Consider the following 16,971-nt stretch of genomic DNA (forward strand, 5'->3'; position numbering starts at 1 on the left):
GCATCTTCAAACACATCCAACATTGTTGAGCAAAATCACATTGTACCAAAAGATGATTCACAATTTCTGTTGCATACAAACATAGAGCACAATGCGATGAGCTCACAAACCCAAACTTATACCTCCTATCATCTATAATAATCCTGTAATTGATAGCTAACCATGAAAAGTCTCTAGCCTTGAGCAAACATAATTTATTCCAACACAACTTATGGGGCCACCCATTAGAAACAGTCAGCTTTCCACTAAGTTGTTAACCCAGTTTTGCTGAATAACATCCACTCTTGGAAGCATAGCAAATAATCCAATCCTCCTTATTTATCAAATTAATCTAGGTATATGTAGGATGATGGTGTGCCAACAAGTGGCAATGTGAAAAAAATAAAGTTTGAAAACATCTAAAAGTATTTCAAAATATGCTCTGACTTTTTTCACCCATCCTGATACCAAACCTAGAAAGTAAGGCCCAACCCTTATTGGGTATTTGATATAATATTTGATACCCAATATTGTCAGATACCCTTATATTGAATACCTGATAATTGTTACACTAGTACATTTGGGTTCATTTTGCCATCTTTATTAGTCAAATTTTTGACCCAAAATTTGACCAATTTTTGACCAAATTCGACCAACCCATTGGTCGATATTTTTCTGGTCAAAATTTTGACCAACTCACTAGTTGGTAGAAATTTTGACCAACAAAGGTAGAAAAAATTTATGCATTGGTGGAAATTTTGACCAACAAAGGTAGAACAAAAATTTAGGCATTGGTGGAAATTTTGACCAATGAAGGTGGAAATTTCGACCAACAAAGGTAGAAAAAAATTTAGGCGTTGGCAGAAATTTTGACCAACAAGGGTAGAAAAAACCCAAGCATTGGTGGAAATTTCAACCAATGAAGGTGGAAATTTCCACCAATAGGTAGGTGTAAATTTTTTTTAGGCATTCTATAAAACAGTTCACATGTCTTGCCTATGATATGACATTTTACATGCATCCTACACTCTCTCATCTGGTTAATGATGGATTACGCAGAGTGATCTAAAACCATGATTCTAAAAAACACACACAATTAAATCCAAAATGAACTTGTACTACAAATAGATTGTGGAAATCTGATATTGTTAATTTTACATGCATGTCTACTAGGGCAAATATATGTTTAAGTTGTGATTGTCCTGGTAGACATGCATGCAATTTTGCCAATATCATATTTCCACAATCCATTTGTAGTGCAAGTTCATTTTGGATTTGATTGTGTGTTTTTTAGCATCATGGTTTCAGATCACTCTGCATAATCCTCATTAGCTAGATGAGAGAGAGTGTAGGATGCATGCAAAATGTCATATCATACGTAAGGCATGTGAACTATTTTATAGAATGCCTAAAAAACACTGACGGTAACTAATATGAAGAATATATAATTAGTTATATGATTGAGAAAAATCATGTACTAATGAGTTGGTCAAAATTTTGAGCAGAAAAAATTTGACCAATGGGTTGGTCGAATTTAGTCAAAATTTGGGTCAAAAATTCGACCAATAAAGGTCAAAAAATGAATCCAAATGTACTAGTACAAGTATGCTTGCCAAGTTGACTCTTTGAGTTCGGTCATCAAGTCATCCCACCAAAGTGCCTCATTAAGGTTAGTCTTTAGGTCCACTCATCAAGCTTGCTCACCAAGTCAGTTCACCATGTCGCATCTCTAAGTGGCCTTGCTAAGTTAGCTCGCCAACTTGCCCCACCAAGTTGCTACTTTAAGCCCACTCACCATGTTAGATCACCAAGCTGACCCCCCAAGTCAGCTCGCCAAGCTGACAATTGAAGTAAGCTCGCCAAGTCAACTATTCAAGTGTGTTCACCAAGTTGACTCAGAGTTCGTTCATCAAGTCACCCCACCAAAGCACCTCATCAAGGTCATTCCTTAAATCCACTCACCAAGTCAACTCACCAAGTTGGCTCACCCACATGTCCCACCAAGTCCCCAAGTCTGCTCACCAAGCCGACAATTCAAGTGTGCTCACTAGGTCAACTCTTTAAGTTTGGTCACCAAGCCCATCCCCTAGGTCAACTCTCCAGTCAGCTTGCCAAGTCACTCCCACCTAGTCACCTCAATGAGTTGACTCTTTTAGTTAGCTCACCAAGTCTATTGTTCAAGTATGCATGCTAGGTCAAATTTCCAAGCTAGCCCACCAAGTCATGTCACCAAGTCGACTGTTAGGGTACGCTCACAAAGTTGACTCTTTAAGTTTTCTCATCAAGTCACCCCACCGAAGTACCTTATCAAGGCCAGTCTTTAAGTCCACTCACCAAGTCAGCTCGCCAAGTCACCACACCAAGTTGACTCACCATCTTGCCTCACCAAGTGGACTCACTAAGTTGGCTTGCCAACTTGCCCCACTGAGTCGATTGTTCAAGTATGCTCACCAAGTTGACTCTTTGAGTTCAGTCATCTAGTCACCCCACCAAAGTGCCTCATCAAGGTCAGTCTTTAGGTCCACTCATAAAGCTTACTCACCAAGTCAACTCGCGATGTTGTGTCTCTAAGTGGCCTCACTAAGTCAACTCACCAACTTGCCGCATCAAGTTGCCACTTTAAGCCAACTCACCATGTTAGATCTTTAGGCCAGCTCCCCTAGTCAACTTTCTAAGTTGACAATTGAAGTACACTTACCAAGTCGACTCTCTAAGTTCACTCACCAAGTTTGCCCCCTAGGCCAACTCTCCAGGTTAGCTCACCAAGTCACCCCCACTTGCCCCGCCAACTCACCACTTTAATTTGACTCACCATGTCAACTCACTAGGTTGAATCCCCTAGTCAGCTCACCAAGTCAACAATTCAAGTATGCTCACTAAGTTGAATCTTTATGTTCACTCACCAAGTCTACCCCCTAGGTCAACTCACCAAGTCACCCCCACCCAGTCACCTCAACAAGTCGACTCTTTAAGTCAGCTTAGCAAGTTGGCTCACCTAGTGGTTTTACCACCTTGGCTTGGCAAGTTGGCTTGTTATGTGTGCTTGCCAAGTTGCCCCACTGAGTTTCTTCTCTAAGCCCACTTACCATGTTAGCTCACTTGGTTAGCTCACCAAGTTGACTATTCAAATATGCTCTCCAGGTGGGCTCACCAAGTCACCCCACCAAGTCATGTCACCAAGTTGACTATTCAAGTGTGCTTGCCAAGTTGACTTTGAGTTTGCTCATCAAGTCACCCCACCAAAGTACCTCATCAAGGTTAGTCTTTGATTTTGTTCACCAAGTCAGCTTGCCAAGTCGCCTCTCCAAGTGGCCTCACTAAGTTGGCTCACTAACTTGCCCTACCAAGTCACCACTTGAAGCCCACTTACCATGACAGATCGCCAGGCCGACTCCTTCTACCTAAAAATGTTTAACCAATAACCACTATCATGCAGATCCACTTACAATTTTACATTGCAAAAGCATCTAGATATAGTGGTGCATGCATTTTCAAAAGCAAAGGACCTCCCATATACATTGTGGTGTCTATACATTTGTCCAAAAATAAATATAAATTTATTAAAAGATAATATAAAATTGTCCAAAAGTAAAAATTATTACCCTAAGAAGATTAAAACATGATAAAATTGGAAGTTGTGAGATAAAATGTCTAAATTACTTTTAAAGTTTAAACTTCAAAAACATGAGCTTAGTAGTTGAAGACATATAGCATAATCATTGAGTAGAAAATAAACCTTTACAACTAGAACTCCTCATCCAACAAACACCCAAATTGAAGTTCTAATATTATGTTCTACATTATGCTCTCCAAGAACATCAGAGCTAGATCAATTTTGCTCAATAGTATGATTGTAAATCCCACGTGATGGAGTCAACTATCCAAGATGAGTCTCTTGCTTCTCAGCTAATGATGACTATCTAAATGCACCCTAAGAAACATCCAACTCAAGATGCTCTACATAATTAATTCTTCCATAGGCTCTACAAACACTTAAGAGTTAGAAAATTTTCATTCAAGATCATTGTCATTCCTACATGATGAACTCAACGATACAAAATGAGCCTCTTGAACTTCAATTAATGACATCACCAAAAGTAAACCCAAATGTAATCTCACCCTATTTGCATTACTTCTAAAGCAATATAGACAAATAATAGCTCCATACATATTTATAAGTTTACATTTAAAAATTCACTATGAAATTTTTTTTTTAGAGTTGCATCAGAAGATAACCCAAAAAAGGGGTCCTCAAAATAGAAAAAACATTTCATTTTTCATCCTCATTTGGTTCCAGTTTTGTTAAATAAGTTTAGGAAGGTTTATGTTAAATTTTCACACAGTATCCTACACAGTCTAAAAATTAAGGTTTGTTGGGCTCGTGTGGGTATGTTATCTAATATGTATCCATATAATAAAATGGATTCTCTAAACTAAAACCACTAAGTAGAATTGTGCTTTGAAATCATGGATTGAGTTTCTCATAGCTTTACTCACTCTGTTAAGTACCTACATAAATCTAGTATGGTGTTTCCAGCTAATAAGCATGTAACATATCCAAAATCTTGTTTCTTGCACCAAGCATAAGCTATATTAAAAAAAACTGATTCTAGAAGTACTAACAATTCACATAAATCACCGACCATGAGGAAATTATTAGGAAAAAAGGCTATTCAATAACTACATGGGGGACTTTGGAATAAAGAAGAGACCTTCCTACAAATATCATTCATGACACATATAAGTGGAATGTTGAGTTTCCTCAGATACAAAATAACAATCTCAATGCTATGATTTTTACCAGAAGTCAACTTGGATGGAGACCATTTACTATTTATTGTGATATTTTATTTGATGAAAACATGTAAAGCACATTACCTATAATAGAAAGTTCGCATCATGATACCAACATTCCAAGAAGATATGTTCTTAGTATCCTAGCAGTTATTGAAAATTGTAGAGGAGTCAAGTAACAATGAATCTCATATTTAATTTGCATAAAATAGGGAGGACAGGAAAAATTTCAATAGTTTTCTTCAAATCTTAAATTACACCAAACAAATTTGCATAAAATGCCAAGCAGCCCCACTGCTTTAATATCAACATTTTCTTAGCAAAAACCTAGAAAATCTTACCTCTGCATTCCTTATTCATGATTCTGATGAAGCAAAGTAGTCTTGTTGTTGGTAGGTATAAACTAAGGTCTAAAACTCAAAGCACACATTACAACATCAAAAACTTGAAGAAACTACCAGAATAAAGTAATATTAATTACCTCGTGACCAACTAGAGTCAACAATACTATTCAAAAACCTCCAACAAAGATCCCCTTCTGAATAGAAAAGCCTAGAAGCTGAACAAACAAGGCCAATATAGCCCACCCCACTGCAGTATAAAGACCATTGGTGGTGAATTCAAGTCCAAGCTAAAAAAGAAAAGACATTTACATAAAAACTAACCCTGTCTGGCAAGAAAAGATATATAGAGATTTCTGACTGAAATTACAAATCAATGCTGAAAAACTTAAACCATAAGAATTGTTTCATAGAATAATAAAGAGGAAAGATGAAGAATCAAACACTTGAAGGATATAATGTTGATGTAGCTTTAGAAAGATCATCCGAAGGACATGATATGCTTGGGCTAAAGGATCTTGGAGATTCATTACTACACTCCAAAATGGGCTCATCTTCAATCTAAAGATTGAAGATGAGCCCATTCTTGAGTGTAGTAGTGAATCTGATGTAATGCAATCTCATCTATGAAGTGTATTAAAAGCTAACAGAGCATATTCGCTAGTTGATCTCCCTTGCGAGCCATAGGAGAATGCCAAAAATAGTCATGATGCTAATAGGCACATCATGACTATCTTTGACATTCTCCTATGGCTTGTGTGGTTCTAATCATATAACATGAGCCTTCCTCTTCTATTTTTGAGCATAAGGTTGATGCAGCTCTATAATAAGAAATAAATGGGTTTAATTTGGATTATGTACAACACAAAGAAAACCAAAATGTAATAGCAATTTTTAACAGAGAAATGAAATATATAAACTTATAAAGCTCATAATAATAACAAGCCATAAACAAGAGCTAAATTTTGAGTAGACAAAGTAGGGACACATGAAGCATACTTGATTGATCAAAACCAAATCACTACCAAGCCTTTTAACCACTCCTTAATAGCACTTTCTCTGTCACCAAGTTTGCAGTAGGGTTTCCTTTTATTTTTGGATCTAATGTTAATATGGCATCTCCATCCAAAAATTTCTTCAGAGCCTAAAAGATTTATAAATGAAGTGATCAAAAACTTAAAATCTATCATGAGAAATAGAGCTCCAACACTGATAGTTTATACATCTATAGTTAGAGGCAAGATAAATTTAACTGAATAGTCAAGATCAAACAAGTTCTTCAAGATCAAAATTAGATATTGATGTTTTGGATCAACTGTCCTCAATAGATGACTGTCACTAGTTTTTGGCCTATTTGACCCCACTTTTACAGAACAAGTGTGTGACATATGTGGCTTCCAGCCCTCAAGCTTTCAATAGTGTTGTTGTTTAACCCAATCAAAAGAAATTACAATCAATTCAGTCTCATATACCTTGTAACTATGAAAGCCCCAAATTGCTCTTACAAACCCTCATCTAACTTGGGCTTGCTCATTATATGACTCTCCAACAAAGTTTCAACTAAATGAAAGCTGTTTCAGCATTAGATTAACATAATAAACTCATCCCAATCATAAAAATATAATGTTGTTCAGGCAGATTGCTCACTGTTGTAACCAAACCTCATAATTAGTGATCACGTTACACAGTTTGTCTTTCATAATTAGTGTTCCTTCAATCAAAACCAATAGTTCTAGAAAAAAATGAATGGTTAGCCGTTGATTATTTTCAAATTCCAACAATTAGCAGTTGAAGAGTCTCATGGTCATGTAAGGTATCAACAAATGCTCTATTAATTTTTATTGACAAAAGTTGAATGGATATTTGTTCATTCTTTTCAGATTCCAATGGTCAACTATTGTTAGAAGAATTTGAAAACTTAGTTGTTGGTTAAATTTATTGCTATAATAGTTTATTCCTACTATTTTTTGAAATGCATGGAAAATGATGAAGGTCTGAGTGTGTCTGTGAGAGAGAATGCATCAAATAAAAAAAAAAAAAATTATGGATAGAATAAAAAGGTATATGCATTTGTTAAATTTTTTATCTCTATAGATATGATGCAATGAGTTTCATGCTAGAGAAAAAAGAAGTTTGTGAAGGTTATAGTAAATTTTGCATCGAGAGACTTTGTCGGCTTTTGTGTAAGGTTGGTGAATTATAGGGTGAATTACAGAGTTTCATTCTTTGCAATCTTTGAATACATATAAGAAGATTATGTAGACTGTTACAAATATGAGATAGTAAATTTATTGTTTTGAAATGAAATAGAGTATCCCTTTGTGTTTTAGTCATTCTTCTTTGACTAGTGGGTAGGGGTTAGTGGCTTGATTGTAGTTAGTAAGACTCTTGTATTGCTAGTGAGGCTTGTTGTTAGTAAGAAATTATATAACAATTTATTGTTTATTTGTTTGTTTTTTTAACTTTATATGTATTTTGTTTGCAACAAAGTTTCTTTCTTTTAATGCTTTATTTGTTTAACACACAGACAACTTGTTCCTGTATCAGGATATTATGATATGGCCCAAATGAGAGCTCATTGTCAGGAAAGTAGGTAGCTATGCTAATTCATATACAAATCCATATCTGATATGCTTGTTTGTGTATTTGGTGTGTTGGGGGGTGGGGAGGAAGTGGTTATATTTGAATTAATCAAATTGTCTACACTCGTCTATTTTTTGGCATATCTTGTATGTTAGCTGTATTATATCTGGGGTTTTATAAAATTGTTCTATCTATGTTCAATGCTCTTCTTATATCTATGCCCATGTGACATAGATAGCAAGCCATTGAATAAAATGGCCATATAGTATAAATATTCCTTTTTAGCCTGGTGCTCAATAATTGCAAAATTAAGAGTGCAATAAAGGAATATATATCCTTCCCATGACAATTCATGCCAAATGGGATCAATTAAATTGTATGTTAAGCTTTGAGTTGACTATTAAATAATGCAACACTAAAATTTGAAAGAAGAATCTCAGTATTGGACTAGCCTACATCACAACCTCACAAATCCATTGCCACTATTCCTTGAATAATACAATTATACAGACATGATTCCATGAAAGTTGTGAAACTTAATTGAATAGTATCATAAGTGTATAGCCACAAGCCACAACTAAGCCAAGTAGGCAAAAATTTTTTTTTCTAAGGCCTTATTTTTTTCTATACTAATCAAATCAACATATAGCGTATAGGCTACTAAAAGTAGGAATCAATTATAATTTTAAGAAGACTAAATGATAATTATATCCCAGGATATTTTGGAAGCAAGCTAGATCATGATAAGAGCAAATATTTTCTCAAACAAAGATCCAATTATAGGTTTGTCCAGTCCAAGACAAGCATCTACGAATTAACTAGAGGCATAGTAGAAATGTAGTTATATATGCTTGTTACATAATTAAGACTATTAATATATATGTTATTTTCAAGGTCCTATGACAGCTGATAACTCTTTAAAGTACTACTTGAATCAGACTTAACAAAAATAATGTTACTTTACCTTGAGATAGTTATATCAGTACTTTGGTGTGTGATATCAATAAGTCCATCATCATAATCACTAAGGTTGCATCAATCTATCCATATATGCCATGAATTTGGCTTTATTTGAATTCCATCAACATCAGGCCCTCGACCACCTTCAAATTCTAAATTTTTTATAATGATATGTTCACACTCTTTTAACTGTAAGCCCTTGCCCACTAGCTTTATTCAATGCCCACGTCCATCAATTGTCTTCTGTGAGGAAACTCTCAAATAAGACAAAAGATTAATCATTCTTGACACTTCAAAAACAATCCACAGAGGTTCCTTCTATTTATAGCCTTCACAAAGGGTTCTAGGGCCACTATCTATCTAGCTAACAAGCATTTTGTCAAACATATATTATAGCCTCAATATTTTATTTCTATATGCAATAAAATTTTGATATTGTAATGTTCAAAAGATTTCACTTACAATCACTGGGTGCATGTAAAATCATGTTGGTTGACTAAAATTGGTGAAAACATTTTGAGGCTATATTTATACTTGCCCCAAAGCAATCTTTGCTAATCTATGAATTTATCATTTACAAACCAATGGATCTTAAAATATAAATTCACAATATTTTGTTTTTCTAGCACATTGGACCATCAAACTATTGGACTTTCAACAAATGACAAAATCTTTCATGTACAGATGCTAAAAAATTCATGTTTTATCTATTTAATAATGAGTGAAATAAGATGAATAGAAATACGTGGAGATCTTGGAACCTAAGAATTGGCAATTTAGAAAATTTAAGACATCCATTACTTATACTAGTTTACGTTGAAACATCTAAGCCTAAGAAGGTTCCCTATATTTTGTAAACATTTTTTTCATGTTGTTGCACAAAAGCACACATAACACTAAGAAGTTCTATATGGTCAAAATTTTACTCCTAAATTGCCTTCATGTTGCACAAAACATAAAGTTTGCATGGCTTTGGAAACTTCATTAGAGGTTATACCACCATCTTCAACCGATTATGTTTGGCTTTGACTTGAGCCCTTTAGCAACATAAGCATCAACAACTTGCATTGAGAGTTGTGAAACCTTATGGAAGGAGACTGCTTTAAGTTGAGCAAATATACAATTAAGCTTTGACATAATATGGATGTCCAAAGCCCTCTAATATGGTATCTACCATCAATTTACATATTACTGAAGTCTTTGAGATCCTATGAAATATAAAGCTTTGTGCAAACTTGGCAATAAGAACAAAATTAAAATTTATCCATATTGACCTACACAACATAACCAAAAGAGGTGGCATTGTAGATAGGAATGACCTATATACTAGTGGCTTGTGTAAAAATTCAAGTCAAAATTGGCATTTCATGCTTATAGATTAGGGACCAGAAAATCCTTTCTTCAAGGAATAAAAAATTTGTGGACACAATAAGGGCCATAACTAAGAACATCTATGATTGACTATGATAAAGTGATTAAGCTAAAGCTTTTGTTAAGTTCTAAAAAACACATTTCAACTTAAATCCCATGAGAGGACCACACAATATAGATCCAAATATTGAACATTTCCCAGTGATGTCCTCCTAACAAAGAACCCAATGAATATAAGCTATATCAATCATTTGTAGGCGAGGCCAAAAAATCTAGCTTTCAGGGATCAATATACATTTATATTCACATTAAATATGGATAATCAAGCTTTAAAATGCTTGCAAACTCAATAACAACTACATGCTACCCATATTAAATGGTATATTTATTTGTAGACTTTCACATTTATAATCAAGTACAAGGTAGGGAAGATAAATGTGGTTACCAGTGCTCTCATTCTCAAAGGATTTCATGTACAACTATGACTAATGAGGTCGTAGGTTTGAAGCATCTCAAGGATGTATTACACTAAAATCTAGCCCTTTGAGCCACTAATAATCCTTGTAAAGAATCAAATATAGGTATTATGAGTTCCCATTTGGACTTCATGATGCATGATCAATTTTATTCCAGAGAAAAGAAATTGTGTTGTCCTCAAGCTACCATGAGGAAGACCATATTATGTGAAGCACATGCTAGCTATTAGAATAATATGGGAGAAATGAAATCCTGCAACAACTAGAAGAGTGGAAATGTTTGTCTTCTAAGACTTGAGATATTGTGATCTAAGTGAACAGATGTTACATTTGAAAACTTGCCAAGCTTAGGCAACTAAAACTAGGCAAAATATTGATACTTAGTATCTTGGAAAATTTAAAAACATAAGCAATGTATTAGAATGGAATTTATATTGAGTCATACACAGAGGTTTTGATGGTATATTTTGGTCATTTTCGTGGATCAATTTTCCAAGATTGCTCACACTGCAGCTTGTGAATACCACAAAGATGCATCTTATAAGGAGAAATGAAATTCTAAATCATGCTTGGTATAAATTATGGAAGAAGCCATGAGCATGACCACATTGTAATTTTGGATGTTATTCTCAAGCTTAAGAGCAATGAAAACTAATTCATTGAATGCTAGGAAAGTTGTTGTACTATTTCCTCAGATACAAATGAAGACTGTGACAATGGTTGTATGCATAATTTGCTTTAATAATTCAGTTAATTACTTCACTAAGTATGTCCCTTTGAAAATGGTGTATACCCACTCTTGTAAAGAGTTCACATAGTAGAACTATTTTTTAAGGGATGAAGAATTTCTTTGAAACCATGAAAAAGGATATTTAGAAGTGACCAAATACTGAAACTTGTGAAGAGAAGGCTCATAGGAGGATGCTAAAAAAGGCAGAATATAGTCGGTGATCTACTATAGTGTATGTGCAAAAGGATTGATTTCAAAAAGGCCAATGTAACAAATTACAATGAAAAATGCTTCTCAATAAAAGATTCCACGAAAATTGATCAGTGATACTTATTTCCTCTAGATTTTCCAAAAGATCTTCTACATCTTAAAATTTTTGATATGTATGAATAGAAAGAGGACAAAAGCATGATACAATCAGGCAACAAGGCAGCTAATCCACCTTTGAGTTAGACTACCCAAATGTCCAAAAAATTTCAAAATAAAGAAAGTGAAAAAATACTAGAATATAAAAGAGTTTAAGTTTGGCTATCTTGGCATTGATTCAAGAAACAATAAGTAGTCAAGTTGGCACATCTTAAACAAAAATTAATTTTATCTTAAACCAAGTAGTTCAATACTTCAAGATTTTGAGGATTTGATGTAGAAGCATTGATCACCTTTCGGTTACAATTAAGGTTGGCAGCAATTATCCAATGCAGAGTTTTGAAGATCATAATATGGTGTTTCTAAAGATGGATTTAGTTAGAAATTGGGTTCAAGTTGTAAAAACTACTTCTAGATAATTGAGATTGGAATAATGTTTTTATTTTGATAAGATTGCAATACAGTTTTTATTTCATGGAGATTGTATAGCTACTATCATAAAGAAAGTTCCACTTGTCTTGTATGCAAAAAATGTGCAACCACACAAAGGATGCCTTTTTGGATCTTATAATAAGGGAAGAAAGTGGCAAATGTTAAGGCAGAATATTGAATTTAACTATATTAGAATTTGATCCAGATCTACTTAGATTCTTGGGTGCTTTTGTAACTATTTTTTTATTGTTTGTGATGAATTACGTGCATTAGTACAATTCAAAAAAAATTTAGATAGGATTTCCTTGATAATTGGGATTTACATTTTATAAATTCATCTAAATATGAAGGATGATCCTAATCATCTTCTACCTAGGATGATGGGTTGGAAAGTTACAACTCCAAATTATCAAAAATAATGACCACAGATGAGAGGATTGTAAAATTGAAACCAAATTGACTCTTAATTTTCTTTACCTATAGACTTCAACAGATCATATCACCCACCAAAAAAAAGAACTCATAGAAAGTGAGAAATAATCGAATCTTGAATTTCCTTACCTATAGACTTCAGCACATCATAAGCCTCTACAATAAGGTGCATGTCACCATACTCGATCCCATTGTGCACCATCTTGATGAAATTTCTAGATCCGCCCTTTCCAATATATGTAACAAAAGGGCCACTATCCACCTACACAACAATCTTAACAATTTTATCCTCAATATACTTGTAAGCCTCATATGACCCTCTAGGCATAAGAGAAGGGCCATTCCTAGCATCCTCTTCACCCCCTGAAACCCCCATGCCCAAATATAGAAGCCCCCTCTTCTTTACCTCCTCCTGCTTTGTCTTTGTTTTTTCATACCATTCATTCCCACTATCCACAATATAGTCCCCTTCTTCCATGTGGGCAGCCAGAGTCTCAATTGATTTGTCCACGGGGGGCTCTACTTTGATTAGAAGGATTATGACTCTGGGCTTCTGGATTGAGAGCACAAATTCCTTGGCATCATGGAAGCCTTTTACTGGTAGATTGCCTTCCAGCTTGGCTCTATCTACCATCTCATCTACCTTTTCTAGGCTCCAATTGTAGACTGAGATGGGAATGCCTTTTTTTGTAATGTTGAGAGCTAGATTTTGCCCCATCATAGCCAATCTAGCCAATCCTATTCTCAAAAATTCAGCCATCTCTTTTTCTTGTGTTCACATAATCAAAATCAAGAGTAAGGTTAACATCCAAGGGAGGATTAGAACTTTTAGCTTACAAAAGAAATTTGAAACAAACTTCCTTGGATTTGTGTGGCAATGTCATTATATAGAGCTCTAAGTTTAACTGTTTCAACATCAACTATTGAACCAAACTATTTTGGTGTCATCTTCGAAAAGGCTAAACCATCCAAGAGCAAGGTTTTCACAATAAAGGAAACATATAAAAATCTCATAGTAATCTAGATTGCAATTCAAACTAGGAAACTAGGCAAGGGATACAAACACTGCAGTCAGATTAGCTCTCTCAAGTTCTCAAAACATAATGTAGCTTTTTTATAAGAGCTAGTGTTTTGTTTAGTTAACCCCCAAGTTTTTGCCTTGTGTTTTAATTGGATGTGAATATTTGAATTCCACTTACACTTTTCCTACATCGTTTCACTACCATGCAAATGGAATGTTACTATAGTTACAATAAAATATTATTATGTTTAACTACAACATCCTTCAACCATGTAGAAATATAAGCTTGTGCTTCCAATCATCAATAAAAGAAACACTCAAGTACCAATGCTTAACTAAGAAATACATTCTTTCACATAAAACAATGTAGCTAAGTTGATTTTACATCCTTAGTTATTAATTATTATATGAGAAATGCATTGCATGTCTATCCACATTGGAATAACATCAAATATATAAAAATAACTTCGTAAACTTTTAGGTATAATATATGAACCAATTTACCTCAAGTTCATATTCATCATCAATTGATTCACCACTATTGTCAGATTCTACCTCGTCTTCACATATTCTCTTGCTTGGCAATGCATCCAAAAGTTCTTTCCCTACAAACCCAATACACTTAGTTTCCTACAACAATCATAACGACCAGAATTTAGACCAAGATTTTGTTCCAATTTGCCATACTAAATCAATGTGAACCTAAGAAAAAATTAAAGATGGTGTGAAAATAAATTCAACCATGTAAAGAATAGAAAAATGGTTATGCAGAGCTGGTCTATCAAACCAATTTAAGACATAAGAGTACAATGCACTTTGAAATCTTCAACAATAAGGATCTGAGATATGCTAGCCCATATGAATTTTATATAGAAGAAATTTTAAAAGGCCATAATAACTACAATGTAAACAAGCCCGGAATAATCTTTCAAACTTTTCAGCACCAAGCAAGCACAAAAATATAAGAATGTATCTATTAAGTAACAAGAATGAACCTAGTCTAAACTTGACCATAATTAATGAAAAGAACTTGCCATATTAAAAATATGCAAAGGTTAAAAAATCAATGTCATCACATAAAAAAAATAGTCTCTAAAGAAAACACACCTCTATTGTTTTTCATAGATTTTGGATCCTTCTTTTCTTTGGCAATTCCCACAACATCAAAATAGAGATCATTCATAGATGTTGCAACCTAGACCAAACAATTAGAAATATATATATATATATATATATATATATATATATATATATATATATATATATATATATATATATATATATATATATATATATATATATAGTTAAGAAAAAAAAATCATTGAGAGGGTTTCCTTGTTTGATTTAGTTAGCATCTACAAATTGACAATGTGAATAATATAACAAAACCTTCAAGATTTCTATGCACCCAAAAAGAACACTCACATTTGAAAACTCAAAGTTCAATGTACCACATATCTCGATTAGTTTCATCTTATCAACTTTTAATTGCATCCAGATAAATAAGTTAGGTTTTTGCATAGTAAGTTCCAGAACTTAGGGTGAGTATATGGATAAACAAGAAACCAAAGTTTAGAGAAGACTAAATTGAGGCCATTACTATATTATTGTCATACGTGTGATGATAAAATGAAACAAAAGAGTAAGGGTTTGAATTTTGTTTAAGTTTTTCACCCAAAAGAAAAAGAAAAAAGAGAAAAAGACTGCTCCTAGGTTATATCCTTCATTCATATTGACTACAAAATCAAAGGATTATTATTGGCCTAATAACAAGCTTGAAATATGCAAGTACAAAAAAACCTTATTTCTTCTTGCACATAGGTAAAATGCTATTGCAGTGAACACTAGATGACCAAAATCAACACTTGATCTCTAAGACTCTGGTAGAGCAGCTATAAATCTTTCTTTGTATCTATATAAGGTTAATATTAAAATTTCATATTCGACCATGATTTTGGCCTGACAAGACTCAGGGATCATATGCTAACCCTACACTTATTAGAGAGCTCAAGGTCAAAGTATAAGAGCATAGGATTTCATTTGGTATGCCCTTAGGCCTTACTCCGATGAAATCATTATACCCACCTTAATAATTTCCCCAAGCACAGATCATACTATAAGCCTTTGAGCCATAAATTTCAAAAGATTGGAAATCCAAGAAAACAAACCATTTGGGTCTTGAAATCTAAAATAAGGAAACTTGGTTTCTCAAGTTCCATAGAGCACTATATAAATATTTGACCAGTAAGTTGCAAACAGTTTGAAGTTTAAGTAAACAGACCATTTGAGAGCTGAAAACTAAGTCAAGGAAAATGGAACTTACAAAGACAAGACTCTTTGGGCAGACCCAATCCATCTAAGACATCCAAACTGGATTCCAAGTTCTCAGATGCCCAGTTTTGGCCTACAAGGCAAATTAAAAGTGCAGACTCATCATCATTTTTGAATATAATTCATTAATGTCAAAAGAGAAAATAGACAAAGAATTGCGACTGATTCGATTTAGATAATTAACCTACCTGACTCCAAGTGCATTTTGCATTGCATTCAAGGACTTGGTATATGCCTTCTCAGACAAGCCTCTTAGCCTAATGGCCTTCTATCTATCAAAGGGAACTTGTAATTTGTACAAACAATGCATTCAATCATTGCAAATTAAATGTCATTGTTGCAATTTTTCTAATAAAATCATAAAGAATGAGAACTAGAAATCCATGAAGGGTAAGCAATGGGAATCATCTAATGTTCAAGAAATAATTTCTCCTCTTGTTAAATTATTTCTTTCTGGGAAACATAGATCTAGTCTTGAGGAATGTAGTGTAATGGCAAGGATAGATGACATTAATAAGATTTGACCCAGTGTTATATTATCTCATTGCCAGCATGTGGCATGATCTTTGTTGTAAGGATTGTGCTATAAATTTGAGAAATGACTCGATCCTTTTCAATGTAAAATAAGATGAACCCTTCTGAATAAGGTTCAAGAAAAATTACTTTGTAGCAGCGAGTTCAAAGTAGAGAACTAATTTGCAAACCTCACCTTGTGGATGAAAAGGGGTTAAAAAAGGACTCAATGATGAACATTCCCAATAAATTGCATTCTAGATGATAAAAATTGCACTAAATTTGATGTAATTCTTAATAAACATACAACACCAAAAGTGGAAGAATTAAAATGCACATTACGTCTTAGCTCCTTGACTTTCCCAATAACCTTGTTGTCTTCTACAAGGCCCATTTTTCTTCCTAACCCATTCATGTCCATGTTTCTCTATAGAGTATGGTTGGGAAATGAATGTTACCCTCTTTTAGCTACTCCAACCGAAAGACTTCTCACCCTCTATAGTGCACGAGCCCGTCCTCCAGATGGACCAACTATAGTTCCGCTTGCAACTCACCCAAATCAACCCGCACGAAATAAATTTTTTTTGATTTTAACATAACAAGGCCATGTTGGTTGAATTTTGACCAACATGGACATGAATT

General features: G+C 34.0%; 1 protein-coding gene and 1 pseudogene across 1 annotated transcript; both read right to left on the reverse strand.

Annotated features, from left to right (window-relative positions):
- Positions 1-12,726: 12,726 nt before the first annotated feature.
- On the reverse strand, positions 12,727-13,224 carry LOC149571767 (6-phosphogluconate dehydrogenase, decarboxylating 1-like). The gene has a single exon (XM_089815727.1). The coding sequence runs from the start codon at positions 13,222-13,224 to the stop codon at positions 12,727-12,729; it is 498 nt and encodes a 165-aa protein (XP_089671853.1).
- Positions 13,225-13,854: 630 nt separating this feature from the next.
- Positions 13,855-16,750, reverse strand: LOC149571768 (origin of replication complex subunit 6-like; annotated as a pseudogene).
- Positions 16,751-16,971: the final 221 nt, after the last annotated feature.

Source organism: Cupressus sempervirens, chromosome 2, assembly GCF_028749045.1.
Source record: "Cupressus sempervirens isolate cs-2001-9-10 chromosome 2, ASM2874904v1, whole genome shotgun sequence".
Lineage (NCBI taxonomy): Eukaryota > Viridiplantae > Streptophyta > Pinopsida > Cupressales > Cupressaceae > Cupressus > Cupressus sempervirens.

Excerpts from the sequence above, each read along its gene's own strand:
- LOC149571767 (XM_089815727.1), bottom strand. The coding sequence starts at position 13,224 with ATGGCTGAATTTTTGAGAATAGGATTGGCTAGATTGGCTATGATGGGG.